General features: G+C 40.5%; 1 protein-coding gene across 4 annotated transcripts in view; it reads right to left on the reverse strand.

The window, feature by feature from the left end:
- The window catches only part of LOC140195246 (F-actin-monooxygenase mical1-like), a 174,178-nt gene that overhangs the window by 40,271 nt on the left and 115,629 nt on the right, over positions 1-18,278 (reverse strand). For 2 of the 4 annotated variants that reach the window (XM_072253279.1, XM_072253278.1), the window contains 5 exons: positions 17,069-17,120; positions 14,840-14,953; positions 12,985-13,071; positions 9,287-9,375; positions 5,899-7,051 (listed from right to left, as the gene is read on the reverse strand). In XM_072253279.1, coding sequence (XP_072109380.1) covers positions 5,899-7,051; positions 9,287-9,375; positions 12,985-13,071; positions 14,840-14,953; positions 17,069-17,120 — 1,495 coding nt within the window. The remainder of the gene's footprint in view (positions 1-5,898; positions 7,052-9,286; positions 9,376-12,984; positions 13,072-14,839; positions 14,954-17,068; positions 17,121-18,278) is intronic. The other 2 variants (XM_072253280.1, XM_072253282.1) reach the window with 2 other exon arrangements.

The raw sequence follows: 18,278 nt of genomic DNA on the forward strand, positions 1-18,278 counted from the left end.
AAGCAAGCTAAATGCTACTTTGGTGGTGTCATTTTCAGAGAGCTATGAAGTTGCAGGGTCCCTCTGTAATACTAACATTCTAGGCTCCCTGCTATATACTGCATATGAGTGCACAATAGACAACACAAAATTCATTATCTCATACTTACCTAGATTAAGTTCCAACTGCCCTCTTTCCACCCCACCCAAATTTCTTGACTTCCAGTAAGGTTATCAACCCTCCAGGGTTACCCGTTGCCTTAATCGCTAAAGCAATTTTGTTTCTAGTTTCCAAAAGAATCCCATGTGGGATAACTTTTTAAACCAGCCTATCAAACACTCCCTTGTCAAAAGCCTTGCTAAATTCCACATATACCACTTCTCTATCACCATCTTCAGTCATTTTCTTCGTAAACTCTTCAAATTCAGATTTGTGATGCTTGATTTCCCATGCACACCATTATATGTTACCCCCCAATCAGTCCCTGCCTTCCTAAGGATCAGAATACTATGTCCAGAAGGCTTTAAAATACCGAGACAGAAGAGGAGGTGAGTTCCACAAGCTGCAGTAGAACAGTGTAGGAGTACAGTGAGAGGTTGACTGAAAGCTTAGGCCATGATTCTGGACTGAATGGGGATGTTGCACACAGTATCAGCACCCACAGTATTAGAAGCAGAAGCTTACAGCACCAAGCATGGATGCAGCCGCTTCTATGGGGCCAACCAAATGTGTTATTGTCTTTTCTTAAACATGTAATTTACAACTGCAAGGCCCTTCTAAACATTAGAAACTTGAAGTACGCAGATCTACCCCATCAGCAAGTTGCTCATTGACAAGGAAACTGAAGGAACTGGACTTGGTGTGGACCACGTTGCTGCCTGTTACAGAGAGGCATCGAAGTTAGTGCCCAACTGATCATCTTGGTCACTTTTCTTGTGATTGCAAGACCCTGCTGGACATTGGTAAAGTGGAATGCTGCAAGTCCAATTCACTGGTTTAATGGCAGATATTGGGGGGAGCCACATGGCTTTGGTTGTCACAGCGTCATCTGTTTACAGCTGCCCAGGAGAAAGATATTGGAGTCAGTGTACTCCAGGCACCAAACTGGAATCAGTGCTGCCCCCCAGTGTTCACCCAGCAGAAGACAAGCCGTATTGAGTTCGACTGCAGACTGCTGGAACATTCATGGATTCAGGGACTTGGACTATTATTTTTTTTGTGTGACTGTATTTTACTGCTATCTTATGTGCTTTCTACCTTATATGTGCCTTGTGCTGTGTATGACTGTTGGTACTATGTTTCGCCGTAGAGTAATACTGCTTCATTTGGCTGTTTTCGTGGGTGTTCATGTATGGTTCAATGACAATTAAACTTGAACTTGAATAGAAATAAATATTTAAATAGCAAGAAATACAGGTAAGTTGTTCCTTCACCTGGAAGGCATATTTGGGAAATTGTTTGGTGTGAAGGGAGGAGATGAAAGAAAACACTGCATTTTCTTCACTTGCAAGGGATGGTAGAGCAAAAGCAATGGGCATTGGTGAAACTGGAGGACTGAACCCAGAGGGTACAGTCCCTTTAGAATGCTCATTGGGGAGGGAAGGCATCACATTAGAGATGCCAAAATGTGCAGGCAAGTAAACCTTTCCTGGTCGTGGGAGTGAAGTGAATGTTTGTGGTGGAGATGCAACAGACATGGTCAATTGTCCACAAAGATGGAGGAGAGTACTTGTGACAAGAATGAAAGAGACATAACTATTTCCTTCAGTATCCATTCACTTTCCAAGATAGTGTCCTTTTATCATCTCCCTTCACTTCAGTTCTCTACCACTTATGGTTCCCGGCTTCCCACATTACACAAGTGGAACATCTCATCAGCCAAAATAAAAACATACAGCCTTCCAGACATTGATAGACTCTATTTACACCACCTCTAAACTAATCTTTGATTTCTTTCTTTATGCCATTACCACATTCTTTCACTTTTGAGAAGTAAGCCTCTCCACCTATTGCCTTATTGCAGAACATTCATTTCATTCCCTCCTCCTATTCTTCCTCCCCTGTGATTCAATTTCCGTGAATCTTGTGTTTTTCTTGGCCAAATAAGGAAAACCAAATTAGTAGCAATGCCCCTTTTGCTGGATGCCGATAAATAAAAGGGTTGGGTGAATCTGTCCAATGTTCTCTTTTGTTGGTGACAATTATCTACGCCCACAAGCTGGAATTCACCCACTTTTGATGAGTTAGTTATAAAGAAACCCCACTCCAGTAGTAACTCAGCTGGTCAAGCAGCATCTGTGAAGGCAGAAGGATTGAGACTCTACCTCAGGACTCATTGGGTTCCTCCTGCAGTTTGACTCTTTGCTTCAGACCCTAGCATCTACAGTCTCTAGTCTCCTTCTCTAAATGTGTGCTGTGCTGAATGCTAACACCTATTCCAATCTCCTTCAATATCAGGGTACCATTGCATTGAAGGGTTCCATTGCATCTTGAGCATGATTCACTTGCTAAACAGGAATTTGCATTTGTTGCCTCGTGCCATACTGATTGCAGGAGAAAAGGCTATCATGAAGAGGAAAGAAAAAAGGGACATGTGTGGCTACCCAGTATAAGATGCAATAGCGTGATTAAGCTCCATGCCATTGCAGAATACGTGCTGATCAGGGCTGTCAGATATCGCAGCATTTTACATTGCGGTACAGGTGACAGGAGTGTTGTAAATACAAGAAAAATAACCTGGTTAGGGACTGTGAGATAAACATATGTCTCTTTACCAGTTTGCAGCAGATTTTTTTGGTCAAAGAGAAGGGAGGTGATAGGTTGCACTGTTATTTCGCTTGCCCAATCTTCCCACAACCTATGGACTCGCTTTCAAGGACTCTTCATCTCATGTCTCATGTTTGCAATATTTATTCCTTATTTATTTATTATTACTCTTTCTTTTTCTATTTATACAAGACAATTTGTTATCTTTTGCACACTGGTTGAATGCCCAAGTTTGGTGCAGTCTCTTATTAATTCTATTATGGACTTATTGCCCATCAGAGCATGAAGCTCAGTGCAATGATCCCTGCTAATGCTGTATTAGTCAATCCCACCTGTTCATCAGTAGGTGTGCTATATTAGATGCGATTTCCCCACGGATAAATTGCCATTTCTGCGCCAGATCAGTGTCAGATAGTTGGCACAGTAATGCAACCACTGCTTCACAGCTCCCATAATCTGGGTTCAATCCTGACTTCCAACACTACCTGTAGGGAGGCTGCACATTCTCCTTGTGACCACATACATTTCCCCGGGTGCCCGGTTTCCTCTCATCGAGTTGGTAGGTTAATTGCCCTGTGTGTGTGTGTGTGTGTGTGTGTGTGTGTGTGTGTGTGTGTGTGTGTGTGTGTGTGTGTGTGGTTGATAGGAATGTGATTGGTGTGGATTGGGTGGGGTGAAGCCTCATTCCATGTTAAATCACTCAATGACTCTAAATGGACTCCGAGGAAAGTATGTATGTGGATCTTGGAAATTGTTGGAGTGGTTATGGTCAAATGGCCAAAAATACACATCACCGGGAGTCATGTATGCATTTGGACAGAATATTGGATAGTGTTCAAAGGCACCACAGCACAGTAATCCTTTACAGTAAATGTCAGAGAAAATGCACAAGGATCTAAGTAAACTGACATAAATCTTAAGAATTAGAATTTCTCAGGAAGGATTTATTGAATGTTAGAAAGGGAGATCACTATCCAAGAAAACCACAGGCTCCAACCCATGTACAGCTCTGTCATCAACCCTAAGTGTGAGCTCTCTGGGCCTGGTCTTTCCTCCTGTCGGCTCTCCAAGTGAGAGGTCCGTGGACTGTGAACTCTAGGGCTAAAAACCTTAGTACAAGTCTGCGGGGTGTCAGCTCTCCAGGTGCGAGCTCCATGCACCGGATCTCTCCGAGTGTGAGCTGTGTGGAATACCACATTTCTTGGTGCCTAGGCAGTGGGAACCATCTCCCTTCCTGCCACCACTTCTGCAGATGAGAGCACTGCTGGTGTTAGCTGTTTGGCTGCAAACTCCGTGAGTGACAGGTGTGTGAGCATGATCTCTGTTAGTCCCTGTGCTATGCTTGGCAGCCAGCACTAGGTGTGAGCACCTGTTTGAGCTTTCCAGGTGGAAGGACCTGATTCTCCACATGAATGATAATGCTAGAGGCAACTTATATAACATGAATGGAAATCTGCATAACACAGTTAATAGAGGTTGATACTGGTGGCTGAAAATATTTTAGGACATTATGGGAAGAGAACAAGGATTGGATTATAGCAGTGACCTAATCTGATAATACTAAATTATATTACTGGAAATATTAACTCCATTTGTCTCTCCACAGATGTAAACTAACCTCCTGAGTACTTCTAATCTAATTTTGTTCTTCGTTCAGGTTTACAGCACCTGCAGGTATTTGCTTTCATGTACTAAAATTACTATTCTTTCTACATTATAGTAATATAATTAGAGGTAGACCATTAAACCAGCAGTTATGTCAATTTGGAACTGATGAATTATGATGGATCTTAAAGTAATGGCATCATAATAGAAACAAGGTAAACTTATTTAATGGGATATTTTAATGTAGATACTTAAGAAAGCTAATGAGGTGATAACGAGTTGTACAGAAGGGAGTTAAAGGAATGATGTACCTTCCAGATGCAGGAGACTTCCCAGATGAAAGATAAAGATTAAATATTTTGCTCAATAAAAAACATACATTGCAGATACAGAGCAAGTATTGAAGGACTGTTTATTTGGAAGAGAGACCTTGAAGCTGCAAACTGTTTCCTGAGAAAATCCATAAATTTGGGAAGTTCCTAAGTTATGGATCTATAGAAGATGAGAGTACGTAAGTGGTATTAAATGGTATCCATGTCATGTAACTGAAATATACAATGTGGTGTGCACAAAGGTCAGAATTTATATACTGTAAATACTGTGTGTTGCAACTGATCCTGATTGAGATTTGTTGAGCAATGTGCATCAAACTCATCAATGTATATGGATTCTGCAGCTAAACTGTCTTTGGAGGATCAAACAATTTATTGAATGATTGATATATCTGTGGCATCTGACATTAAGGTTACCCCTGTTTGAGGAGCAAGTTGTGAAATATCCTTCAAGTGTCCTCTGAGGGGGACTGTGCTCTGGGTGGCCTCGCTCTGAGGTACAAGTTGATGTCCAGCTTACTGAATCCATGCCCTCTGTGTCACAGCTTTCCAAGGTGCGTCTCTTTGGTTTCTGGCTCTGCCGTCTTTGGGGTCCAGTTCCCTGATGTACATCTCCCTGAAGTGCAAGACTCTGCTGCGGTGTTTGTTTGAGGTACAACTCTCTGTGCGCCCTTTCTTCGTATGAGGCATGGCACTCTGGGTGCCAGCTTTCTCCAGTGTAGCAAGAAGGTATGTTGTGTAAGTTCTCTGGGGAGACCATATGGTCGCCAACTGAACATGCATAGTGGAGGTTAATTTTACTTGCACATATCCTTGTGTTTCTGAAAATTGCATGTTAGAAAAGTGGACATGTGAGTGATGTTTCTTTTCACATCTTACCAGATATCTACAGAATCTTATTTGGAGATTGTTATAAACTCTAGAACATTTGAAAACATTTTACACAGAGAAATCTGAATGGTCACTAGTAAGGGATAACACAGATAGAGAACCATTCTACTTGCCAACATGAATTATCCTAATAAATACAGCTATGGATATTTCCTCCCGTCAACTGACCTTGTTAAGTCATGAACCTGCTCAACAAGAATACGTCCCTTATGAAGCCATATGCAATATTACAATGTTGCACTCCTTGGCAAAGTCACTCTGTTCTCTTTTATGATTTCTTATTCTTAGAAAAAGAAAAACGTAACAGGCTATGAGAATCCTTACCTTCCTCTTGGGACACAGAAGATACTTGAGCTACTGATATCTCTGCTTTTGGCAACTGAGTAGGGCTTATAGGCTCTTTACTTTTCTTCTCTTCTTTAAATTTACGAGAAAACACTTTGGAAAAATTAGGCAACTTAAACTTTGATGTCTCAGAACCTGACTCTTTCTCGTTTGGTTTCTCTTCTTGTATTAATTTGCCTGTGGTTTTATCCTTTGGCACTTCTAATTGGTTGATGGCACACAATGGCTGATTTGTATTTGGACAAGATTTGTCCTTTAAGATTGGACGTGACATCTCCCAACAAGCCTGACTTCTTTCTTGCTCTTCAATTTTGCAGCTGTTTCCTGTCAGCAGTGCAGATGAGGAGTTACTTGGTGTCTCCCGTTCCTGACCCGAGTCTTGGATTTCTGTACTGATGCAAGTTGATGGAAAGAGTTCATTGTGTGGCAGGTCATCATCCTGACCTTCTGAGTCAGATTCTGAAGTTATACTAAGTCTGGCTAGTTTGCGCCTTATGCTTGATGAAAGAGCCAGTTTCTTCTTTGGGACTGTGTTATTGTTTTTCTCCTCTTCCATGGCCAGTTTGAAGTCATTGTTCACTGAAGATGGTTCTGTTGGAAGACTCTGAGACTCAGATTCCCTTTCACTGTTGTCTACGCTAATTTTAATGCTTATACTATTAACATCAGGAGAAGTTGTACAACTCTGGTGTTCATTTGTGGAAGCATCCTTACAGCTGATGGTGTCTATTGCCCTGTTGGCATTGTCCATGTGCAAGGGTTTGCCAGGATATGAAGGTGAAGACTCGGGGAACTCAGGATTTGCTTGGATATTCTTACCAGAAGTTGTCTTGGAGATATCAGCATTAATTTTAATTTTATTACCAGCTGGCCTAGCATTGTCATCAAGTACAGGTTCAAAAGAAGTCAGGATGTTGTTTGTGCCATTGAGATGTGATGTAGCTGTAGACTGGGTAGCTGATGGAGTATAACATGCTTCACCATGCTGTTCATCTTCTGCATTAGCTGGTTCAACATTATTTTTATAATCCGTGGAACTTCTTCCAAATCCTGCTGCAAGATTGGAGTTACTACTGGGTTCACGGTTGGACCTCTGGTGGTCTACCATAGATTGAGAGCTAAATGTCTGTACCTTTTGACGGAAAGATGGCATAAAAATGTATGTTAGAAATGGGGCTGTGTTCACCAGGACTGGTGAAATTGCTTTCATTCACTCCATTTTACATCAATCGACGAGCCACATTACAGAGCGCAGGGCATATTGACTGATGATGCAGAGTGCGGGGAATACCGACTCACAATATAGATTGAGAGTGGGGCAATACAGATCGATACTGCAGAAGTAAGGGGCAACACAGATTAGTAATGCAGAAGCAAAAGGTTTGAAGAGCATTTAAGTGAGTTTAACTAGGAATCGATTCCAAAATGGTGATTGGCACTGACCTGTTGAAAGGAATCTAGATTGGTAATTAATACCAATATAGGAAAAGTATAGATACTGATCCAGTCTTCAATCACTCTTCATTTAATTTTGAAACATCTGAAAGCCTTGCTCCTCAGTTTAAGTAGAGACCACATTTACTAGCATTGGAATCCTTTCTGTTTCCAACATTGGAGCTTAAAGGATTGTGTAGCTGTCAGTGGAGAGTTGAGGCCCAAGATCCACTGTACCAGATTCTACCAAGGATGAACATGGTAGAGTGATGACAAAGGAGATAAAGAGTTTTTTTAACAAGGTGTTCAAAACTGAAACTGCAGGAAGGTGTAAGGATTACAGAGAGTAAATTGCTCCATGGTTTGAGATTATAGCAGGGGTTTATGGCAAGCATAATTAAAACTTCAATGACCAAAAGGAGAAACAATAGCACTGTGACAGTGATATTGTTTCTACTCTTGATTATTGAAGTTTAAAAGGCAAGATGTGAGGGTCTCCAAACGATAACACCTTGCTCAGGTATATTATACATTATACTACATGAGTACATAATGAGCAAGAAGAAAGAAACTGAAGACTGAGATACCCTAACAAAAATGTAACACTGATGAAGTCCTAATATTTAGCCCTATTGCCAGTTAGGATTACAATGACACTCAGCTTGGTATACTTCCTTTTGAAAGCACACATGTAATTCACACTCAATTTGCAGCCATCTTACAACAACACCAAATGTCACTTTGGGGATGTAGTCTCCCTTTGATGTTTTGGTGCGCAGCCTACATTCTAGAATGGGGTCTTCCACTAAGACTGGAGATGATCAAAAATAACATTGTCGCCTTATTAAGAAATGGACAGAAGTGAAACAACTTGCTCCAGCATCTCTGTCACAAATCAACCCTATAAATAACTTACTCTGTCATACACTGCTATAGTACATTATTGTGCAATAAGAAATCACAGTTCCTCTGGATGCACCTGTTGGTGATATATGCTTGTATGAGAGGAAAAGTAAAAGAGGGCAATGAAAATTTAGAGGAATATAAAGGCGTATACATTGCTCTGGGAGTGGAACCTCAATTTTACAACAGAAGTAGCGAAAGCTGGAGAAGCATTATCAAAATGCAGAGAAACCAGGATAAAGTTTCAAGTCAAGGACCTTCCATCAGAACGGGAAAGGTAGTAAAGCAAGAGTGTTTGATGGTGCTGGAGAGGGGTAGGGTGGTGGAGAGAACAGAGGGAATGCCTGTGGAAGGGTGCAGCCCAAGTTGTCAATGTAGCAATGCAGTTAGTGACGGCTGTGGAGGTCAGGTCATTGGGAGGTGGATAGGTTCTTGATTAGTCAGGGCATCAAATGATATGGTTAGAAGTCAGGAGAATGGGATTGAGAGGGATAACAAATCAGCTATAATGGAATGGCAGAGCAGACTCATTGGACCAAATAGCATAATTGTGCTCCTCTGTCTCATGGTCTTAGCTGCTTTGGCACAAAACAAATGGTGCATTATAACAAGCTGTAAACATTGTTACAAATAGCTAACAGCCGAAGTAAGTAATAACAGGTCTCCCCTGATCATGAACATCCACTCCATCAAAGGGCTTCTGTGATTACCAAAGGACTTCTGTGATTACCACCCGAGGCAGTTAATAGCACCCACAATTGAATAGTTTTAAAGAGTGAAGAGCGATTTAGGAATCGAGCCCCCTTGTTAACCAGGGGAGACCTGAATACAGATGCTTTAGTTAGTTGTGTTAGTAATACATTCACAGTCATTTCCACATCGTTTCATCAATCACATCACCGCGGTCACAAATCTCATATGCTGCCTTGTAAAATATTTTACCAGGCCACACTCTAATGTTGAACATTTGCTAGTGCAAAGTCAACTGGAAAGTGAGAGAAGAGCAAGAGTAAAACAATAAGGGTAGTACCTGATCCATGATTTGTGATGGGTTCCTGCCAGGTGATGGAAGATGCCTCATGACAGGCACTCTGCTATGTTCTGTACTTTCAAAAGGACCTTATCACAAAGGTAGATGATACTTATTAGGGGAAATTTACTTTATACTCTCATGCGGTTTCAAACAATTATCCTTATGGAAAAATGAGCAGCCACGGTGGTGGGGTTGCTGAGTGATACAACCACTGAGTGATGAAGGTTGTATGTTTTCAACTATAATTGCTCACGCACTAAATTAGTGTACCACAGGGAGAGATGTGTGGAGGTGAAGATCTCTGTAAATTGGGAGGGTCCTACTGGATTGTTTTTAGACATTCCTCCATGCAACAATTGGCAGGAAACTGAGTATCTGCCCACCTTAGTGACCAGCGATGTTTTATGTACTGTGGTATCCAAGAAAAGGGAACAGAAAATTTCATAATGCAGCATTCTCAAACGAGAGCAAGTTGTATGCTGTGAAAACAGGACCCACACCTAACAGTTGGGCAACATCCACAGAGATAGAAACAAAGTTAATGTTTCAGGTTCATCTAAATTAGGAAATGTTAGAAATGAAAGATGTTTTCAGCAGCAGAAAAATGAGCAGGGAGGAGAGAACAAAGGGCGAATCGACAACAGTGTCTGAATGACAGATATGGTGATGGTGGTGCTGTGGAAGGGAGGAGTGGTGAAAGTTTATAATCCCAGTGATCTGTCCAGATCCAGTATAAATATAAGAACATGAATGGGGGGAGAAACAGTAAAACTGAGTGGCACAAAATGCTGGTGAATTTAGATACAAGCTGTACTGGCTGGTTATCTGAAATTACTGAATTTAGCATTGAGTCCTGAAGCATGCCACATGGCTTGCTAAAACATATGGAGGCATTCCTTGGCCTATGTGCAATGAATTGTGATGCCAAAGACAGAGAAGCGAGGAACTGGTTGGGATGGAGAACTCAAGTGACGGGGAACTAGAAGCCCACTGTGGAATGAACATATATGCTCCATAAAGCAGCAGTTAGTTAATCCAACATGAGCACTTAATGCACTGCACTAGAATGGAAAAAGAAGTGAATTGATATGTCAGCCGTAAGGGGTGTTTGGTCCCTGGATGGTAGAAGGATTAGAGCTGCATCTCCTGCAGTTGCACAAAAAAAGAACCGTGAGAAGGGGAGTGGGTATTTCTGAAGGTTGATGAGGAAGGAGTCACAGAGACAGTGGTTCCTCCAGAATGTTGAAAATGGAGGTGAGGGGAAGATGCAGCATTACCTAAAGGTGGCAGAATTTACAAAGTGAAATCCCATTGTATTGCAGGCTAATAGATTGAAGCTGATGATAAAACATCTCTGTACTTGCTCTGGGTGAGAGGAGAGGGGGTTAGAAACTAAGCTCAGGAATTGGAAGTCATGGTTGGAAACTGTGAAAAGGAACCAGTTGATAAAAAAGGAAGGCATCTCAGAAGCACTGCAAGTTATCAGAACAAAGATGGGAGAGCTGGTAAATTGAAAGAATGAAACATATTACTTACAAGAAAGAGGATGGGAGGAAGTGTAGTTAAAATAATCTCGGGATTCTGAGTTTATAATAGATACTTGCTGCTAATTTATCTTCTGAGATGGCAACAGAGAGTTGAAGAAAGGGAAGGACTATGTGGAACTGACAGCAGGCTTAAAATTGGCACCCAAAGCAATGAAACTTTCAAATGCTTTATGAGAGAAGGAAGCAGCACTAATGCAGTCATTAAAAAATGAAAGGGGAGATCCCGAGTATGACTGGAACAGGGACTGTTCCATGTACTCCTCAATGTACTGTGCAGCTTGGAAAGCTATACACTCCCACTCCACCCAACTGTGTCTCTGTCTTCTTTGTGTTTGGCCTTTTACACTGTTCCAACAAAGCTCAATGCAAATTCAAGGAAAAACTTATCATCTTGCAACTCGACATGTTGCAACCCTCTGGACTCAATTCCAATCTTAACCATTTCAGATAACCAATTTATATCAGAGCTGGCAGTTCTGACGGAAAGTCAGCAACTGCTTACTTTAATTCTACTTTTCTCTGTCTATGTGTACTTAACAGAAACACATCTCCCAACAGATCAAAAGATGCCCTTAAAATTGGCCATAGTAATCAAATATAGAAATTATTTTCCTTGCTGTAATATAATGGATACCTACTATTAATTTGCTTCAAGATTGTTTGATTTTTTTTTCACAATCCAATGCATCTTTTCACTATCTAATTTAACCTACAAGGATCTAGCTCTGCAAGCATGTGGGTTCAATGTAGTTTTCCATAATAATTGTATACATAAGGTAAAAAATGTTTAATAGATAAAATGGGAGCATTCTTTCCAATAACTTACAAAATGGAGGAAAACATCCAACACAGTATCTTTAATCTTAAATGATAAAATCTTTAAAACATTCAGGGGAATTCACTCAGAAATGTATTGGTGGTCAAGTGTTTTTATGAGAAAGATTGTTTCAGTGCCCTTCACCTAGCTTTATCGATAACTCATTGGTTCGAGATCTTTAGACTTTGATACACAGAAGTACTTATTTAAAACTCAATATAAGTATACAATCCAGTAAAGGATACAGTTGTAGATTAATGACAGCTTTGAACCTACACTTCTTGTGTTTAATTGTGTACACTATAGTTACCTTACCATCTTATTACTTTGGTATCCAGTCTGAGTCAGTAGATCAAACTGTTCGTTTTAGTTTAAAACATACTCTTATGTCAGAATACAGTGGCAATAATTTTAAGGTATGCTGGTTTGATAGTGTATTGTTTATGGAGTAAACAATAACGTAATGGTGATCCTATATTGTTTCCAGTATAACATATAGTGGTTATGGTGTAATATTGTCATGTGGCACTTCGTCATTCTGAAAGCAAGTTAGCTTTCAGATGGAGCCTGCTCTTCCTGTGAAAATATTATTTCTTATAAACAAAGTTCCTCTGAATGGAGAAGCCTGAGTATTGGCAAAGTTAGGAGGTCAACATTGTTCACCATCAGCAGCAAGATGAATGGCCAACCGGAGAATTATCCACCTGTTTCACCTCCTGTCTAAGTAATTTCTCTATGCCAAATGTCATCCCATTTCTCTCCAGTATTGTTTAGGATAGCATTTGCAAGCATAACAAAGGCTTTCAATTGAAGTGCTGGGTGCTTTGAAAGTTAATCATTTAAAAAACTCTCCAAGCTTCCTGGCTCAGAAGACGTTGCCTAACCTTTGCTCAAATCTCCTTGTTGCAACAAGAACAATTTCAAACACCGATGCTGCTCTTGACAGTCCTGGATCTTTAACCATCTTATCTTCTCTGGATAATCTCTAAACTGAGATCAGGCTTTCAAGCACTCTTATAGAAATTTCTAAGAGGAATATACCAAAACTATACCTTTATCCCAACGTACGTCTCATGATGTGGATACTTTGGTGACAAAAGCCTCAAATCTCAACTCCTTTCCGCCCTCAACTTGCTCCTCATATAATTATTGCAATGGAGAGTGCTGTGTAGAACTCACTGCATAGCAACTAAACCTTCAGCTAACGACAATCGTCATACTTGTCCACCACTGGTCCAAAAATCCTAACCTGGAGTTGAAGATGCTCATCCAGATTCCTCCATGCATTGTAAAATGAGTAAGATGTTTACTTCTAAAGTTGTTGCACTAACCTTTTTCTTTGAGTTTGTTTTCTTCATCCCCTGGCTTTATAATTTCTCCCAAATCATGAAGACCTTCATCTATATCTTCCTCTACATCTGTGACAATAAAAGCAAAATGATTATTGGTGAAGATATGGGTATATACAGTAGTTCACTGAAATGCTATCATCTACATGTCCATAAATGGGAAAGCTTTATTAGAGGACTCTCCCATTCTATTAAGAAAACTATAGAATGACTTTCAACTAGATTCCGAGATGACATTTCTGACAGAGTAGGGGGATCACCAGTAAATAGACAGGTTTTCTTCAGTAGGTTATAAAAGATCCCCTAGTCTAGGCACTTTCTAAAGTTTAAATTGTCCCATTTAGCCTTATTTGCATTTTGTCATTCCTCTTTTAGACAAAATTCAGAAAGTTGCAAGGATAAGTCAGGAGCAATTTGGCCCATATAGCTAATCCATCCACAGAAACATAAAAGCTATCTATTGGTCTCGGTTGAGAGCAAGACTCTGGCTTCAGGCTGTTTTTATTTTCTACAACATTTAGATTAAAGTGAATGCTAGAGCATGCATTGGTCTATGTTTAGTTACCAGGATGGTGAGTTCCCATACGAATTTATCTGACATTTGGGACACGATGTACTTCAGACTGAAAATCTGCTCAGTAAAGTATGGAGACAATGAGATGGTTACAAATGTATGAAGCTAGTGCCATCCATTAACCTGCTCCACTAGGTTGACAAGGTATCATTATTCTTTCACTGTAGTTGAGTCAAGGTCCTTGCAACTAACACAGTGACGCTGCCTTCACCACATGGACTGGTTGCTATATAGTGGTTAGATCAGTCAAATTTTCAAAGCAAACTAGATTCATCTCAGTGGTTCGTTTACAAGATGGTTCATTGCTTATTATGCATGAACAAATTAAGAGTACAATTTTAAAATAATAAGGAAATGGGCATCGCTAACATGACCAGGACTTAGGGTATATTCATTGTTCAAACAGAGTTGCCATGAAAATCTGACCTTGAGCTGAATAACAAAAGGTCTATACGGTGAAAGCAGGTTCACTGTGTTAACTGCAAAGGAATTTAATGGTTTTGACTCACCACAGTGAAGGAAAAAATAAGATAATATACAACTTGGGGATGATAGCACTTCTATGTATCTGCTGGCCTTTCAAGCAGTTAGAGATTGCAGGCTTGCAAGGTGCCATCAAATGATTTTGCTATTAGTACTCAACATTTATCCTTATTTGTGTTATGAGCATACTCAGATATTTTCTATATTTCAATTTTAAAATCACTGCACTCCGTAACAGAGAATGGACAGGATAGAAAGATATTTATGGCCCTGCTTTCTTATGTTTGCTTACTTCCCCAAGTATACCTTCAGCAGTTTCTTTTAATATATAGGAGTTTCAGTGAGTACAAGGCAAAAAGAATCAGCTCTTGGAGAAAGATTATGACACAGAAATACCAAGAGAATCATCGAAATATAATTCTGAATATCTAAACCAGAAAGAGAAAGCATTGAAAATACTCAGAAAGTTAGGCAGAAACCACGGAAAGAAAAACATAATTAACCATTAACCATACATCAGAATTGGGCAGCAGAATCAATGGCGGGTCTTCAACCTGTAACAGTAATTCGTTTTTTTCATTGCACAGACGTTGCCTGATCTGAGTTCTGATGCAGGATCTTTAACTGAAATGATAAATGTATCTCTTTTCACAAATGCTTCCTGAACTGATGAGTAATTTTAACACTTTCTGGTTTTATTACAGAAATATCAAGATTATTTAATTTTTATCCCTCATTCCTTCAGTGTGTTGTAAACGACTACAGTGTTGCTGGACTAACATTTTCCTGCTGATTCTGTGTCCTCATCATGTTGCTCACTGCCTTCCGTCAGCTTCTTTTCCTGGTCTTTATCAAAGCCAGTCTCTTCAGTTTTATCCACTGTTGGCATGTGATCTATGAACATGAGTAGACAATCTAGTGTTAGGTTTTATTGTGCCATGGCTCCCTACATTGTCACAGAATCGTAGAGTCAAGCAGCACAGAAACAGACCCCTTGGTCTACTATTGTACTTCTCTGCACTAATCCCAGCTACCTCTATCAGACCCACAGGCATCTACACCATGGTAACTTAACTACTTGTCTAGGTGCTTCATAAATTATAGGAGAATACCTGCCTCCTGCAGTGCACTCCAGACTTCTACCACCCCCTGTGTGAGAAAAATACTCCTTCAGATTCCTTCTAAACCTCCCAGCTCAAACCTTCTTGTCTTAGACACCTCCACTATGGAAAAATGTTTTACTATCTAGTCTATTTATCCCGTCATGATTTTATACAGTACTGTGCAACAATCTGACAAATATATATATCAAGAGCGCCCAAGACTTTTGCACAATAGTGTACCTAGTAAATGTTTACAACAAAACCTTAAGACTCACACATATTGCTTACAGGTTTTGTGGCTGCCTGTAAGCAGACAAATCTCAAGGTTGTATAACTTATATATAGTTTGATAATAAATGTTCTTTGAACAAGGGCAAATAAAGAGGTGGATGGATGTCTTTCCACCGTGTGCTTCAAATCAAATCAAAATTAACTCATGCAGGAAATGATATAAAAACAGCTTACAGTGCTGCGCAAAAGTCTTAGGCACTCCAGCGACAAATATGTGCTTAAGACTTTTGCGCAGGACTGAATACCTCTATAAGATCACACCTCACCCTCTTCAGCTCCTTGGAAAACAAACTCAGCCTTTCAATATTCGCTTTATAAAAGCTCCATTCCAACCAGCAGCATAGTGAATCCCCTCTGCACTTTGTCCAGCACAATCACATCCTTCCTGTAAGTATGGCAACCAGAACTACACACACTACCCCAGGTGTGACCATGGCTATGCCACAGTGAATACCCCAATTGCAAGCATCCCATATGCCTCCTTCAATGAAAAAGTCAATTTACCTAAACAACTACAACAATTTGCATGAATATAACATGTCAATGCAATAAAATAGTTCCAAGATATTACCAGGAAAGTTTTCAGAATGAAATATGGCTACTGAGACACACAAGGCCTTATCATATATGGCTGGGACATTTAAGAAAACTGTTGAAACGTAATTTGGGACTGTGTGTTTTATAAACAGAAACTTAAGTGAGAATTTATAAAAAAAAACACCATTTTGGCCACAAAAGGAGTATTGTGTACTATTGTAAAGACACAAAGGACATGGAGAGGGTCCAGACAGGATTTGTTAGAATAATTCAGAGATAGTAACAAGGATAGACCGGAGAAGATGGGCTTATTTTCCTCAGTGAAGGAGCTTCATATCTGGGGGACTACAAGTTGCAAACTCAGTAGTGAGATTCAAACAAGGATTAGCTGGAAGGGTGAAAAAGGTGGGTAGGGAGAGAGGTCAGGAAAAGGAAGGCTGGGGGGGAAGAGGTCAGGTCAGTAGGATGAGCTGGATTGCTCCTACATTGTATTAGAAATGCCTGGATGGGCTGATTGGCCTCCTCCTGCTCTGTAGCATTTCTGTCATTCTGAGATCTAGGTAGTACCTGTAAAATCTTCCCCATCTGATTATATTATCCCTCTCCTAGTCTATACTTGCGCTATTATTTCAATAGCAATCATCTTTGTGAACATTATCAAATGTGCATTCTGCTGGTGGACAATCCTAGGGAAGGGGTACATCATTTTTCTCATTTATTGAGATACAGCGTGGAATCGGCCCTTCCGGCCCTTCGAGCTGCACCACCCAGCAACCCCCGATTTAACCCTAGTCTAATCACAGGGCAATTTATAATGACCAATTAACCTACCAACCCGTATGTCTTTGGACTGTGAGAAGAAACCGGAGCACCCGGAGGAAACCCATGTAGCCATGGGGAGAACGTACAAACTCCTCACAGACACTGGCGGGAATTAAACTGGGTCCCTGGTACCGTAAGCCACGAGGCTACCATGCTGCATTTGGCAGATGCTTGCACACAAATCTGAAGTCATTAATGTCTTAAATAAATGACTGGTTACCCAAGTAAACACTCCCCAGTGTTGACTGTCACTTACCTTCAATCTTCTCCAAAGTACTGCACCACTCCATTTGCCCATCCACAGCATCCTGTCAAAGGAGAACAGGAACATTGATTTTAAATGAGGGATGTGAAGCTATGTGGTTCAATGCTTTCTAGTGTCCTGATGCTCTCACAGAAACCAGCATCTGCATTACTGTAAATCTATAAATTTCTAAATCCTCATCACCTAATCCCTCTTCGCTTCCAGTCACTATTTAGTTTAAATTATTTCTGCAGCCTTACAGTCCTGTGCAAAAGTCTTAGGCACATATATATAGCTAGGGTGCCTAAAGATTTTTGCACAGTACTATAGCATTTTTGTGTGTTGCACTGTACTGCTGCTGCAAAAGAAACTCGAATTTCCATAACATTCATGAATGATGATAAACCTGATGGTGATATGGGTCTCTATTGTGGACTGAGAGTGAGAAGGGGCAGGGAGAGGGGAATCATAGTTGGGAAAAGGGAAAGGAAGAGGGGAGGGAGTGAGAAGCACCAGAGAGCCATTCTGTATTGACCAATAAACCAATTGTTTGGGATCAAATGACCTTGCCTGGTGTCTCGGGGTTTGGTGCCCATGCCACTCCTGCTGTTGGCACTCCTCCTCTGCCACCTGTTCCACACTCTTCCTGCAATACTCCATCCTCACTATTCTCAACATCTTTTACCCCCGCCAGATTTAAACTTGCTCTGTGCTCGAATTTGACAAAAACAGTACTGGGCAAAATTTTGAGGCATCCTAGATACGTGCCTAAGACCTTTACATAGGCATCCTAGATACATGCCTAAGATCTTTGCCAGGACACATGCCCAGACAGGTCAATGTGAAACCTATCCCACATTGAGATGACAGGACTCTTTTTCTCCAGTACCAGTGCCAATGATCCAAGAATCAAAACATTCTTTTTCTGTATCAAGCACTCAGCTCTCTGATCTGTGTGATCTGTACATAGCTCACAGTGATAATGCGGAGATTTTTAGCACTCTATTCCTAGTTTACAACTCCAGTTCCTTACAGATCCTTTATCTTCGTTATACCCAAGTCATTGTTTCCTATGTGGACAACAGACTCCTTCCCCTTCTACACTGATGCTCTTCAGTTCCTCTTTAAAGACAAGCATCTTCCTCAGATACAAAGTTCAAAGTAAATTGATTTCAAAGTACGTATATGTCACCTTGAGATTTGTTTTCTTGCAGGTATTTAC

The sequence above is a fragment of the Mobula birostris genome, chromosome 3 (assembly GCF_030028105.1).
Source record: "Mobula birostris isolate sMobBir1 chromosome 3, sMobBir1.hap1, whole genome shotgun sequence".
Lineage (NCBI taxonomy): Eukaryota > Metazoa > Chordata > Chondrichthyes > Myliobatiformes > Myliobatidae > Mobula > Mobula birostris.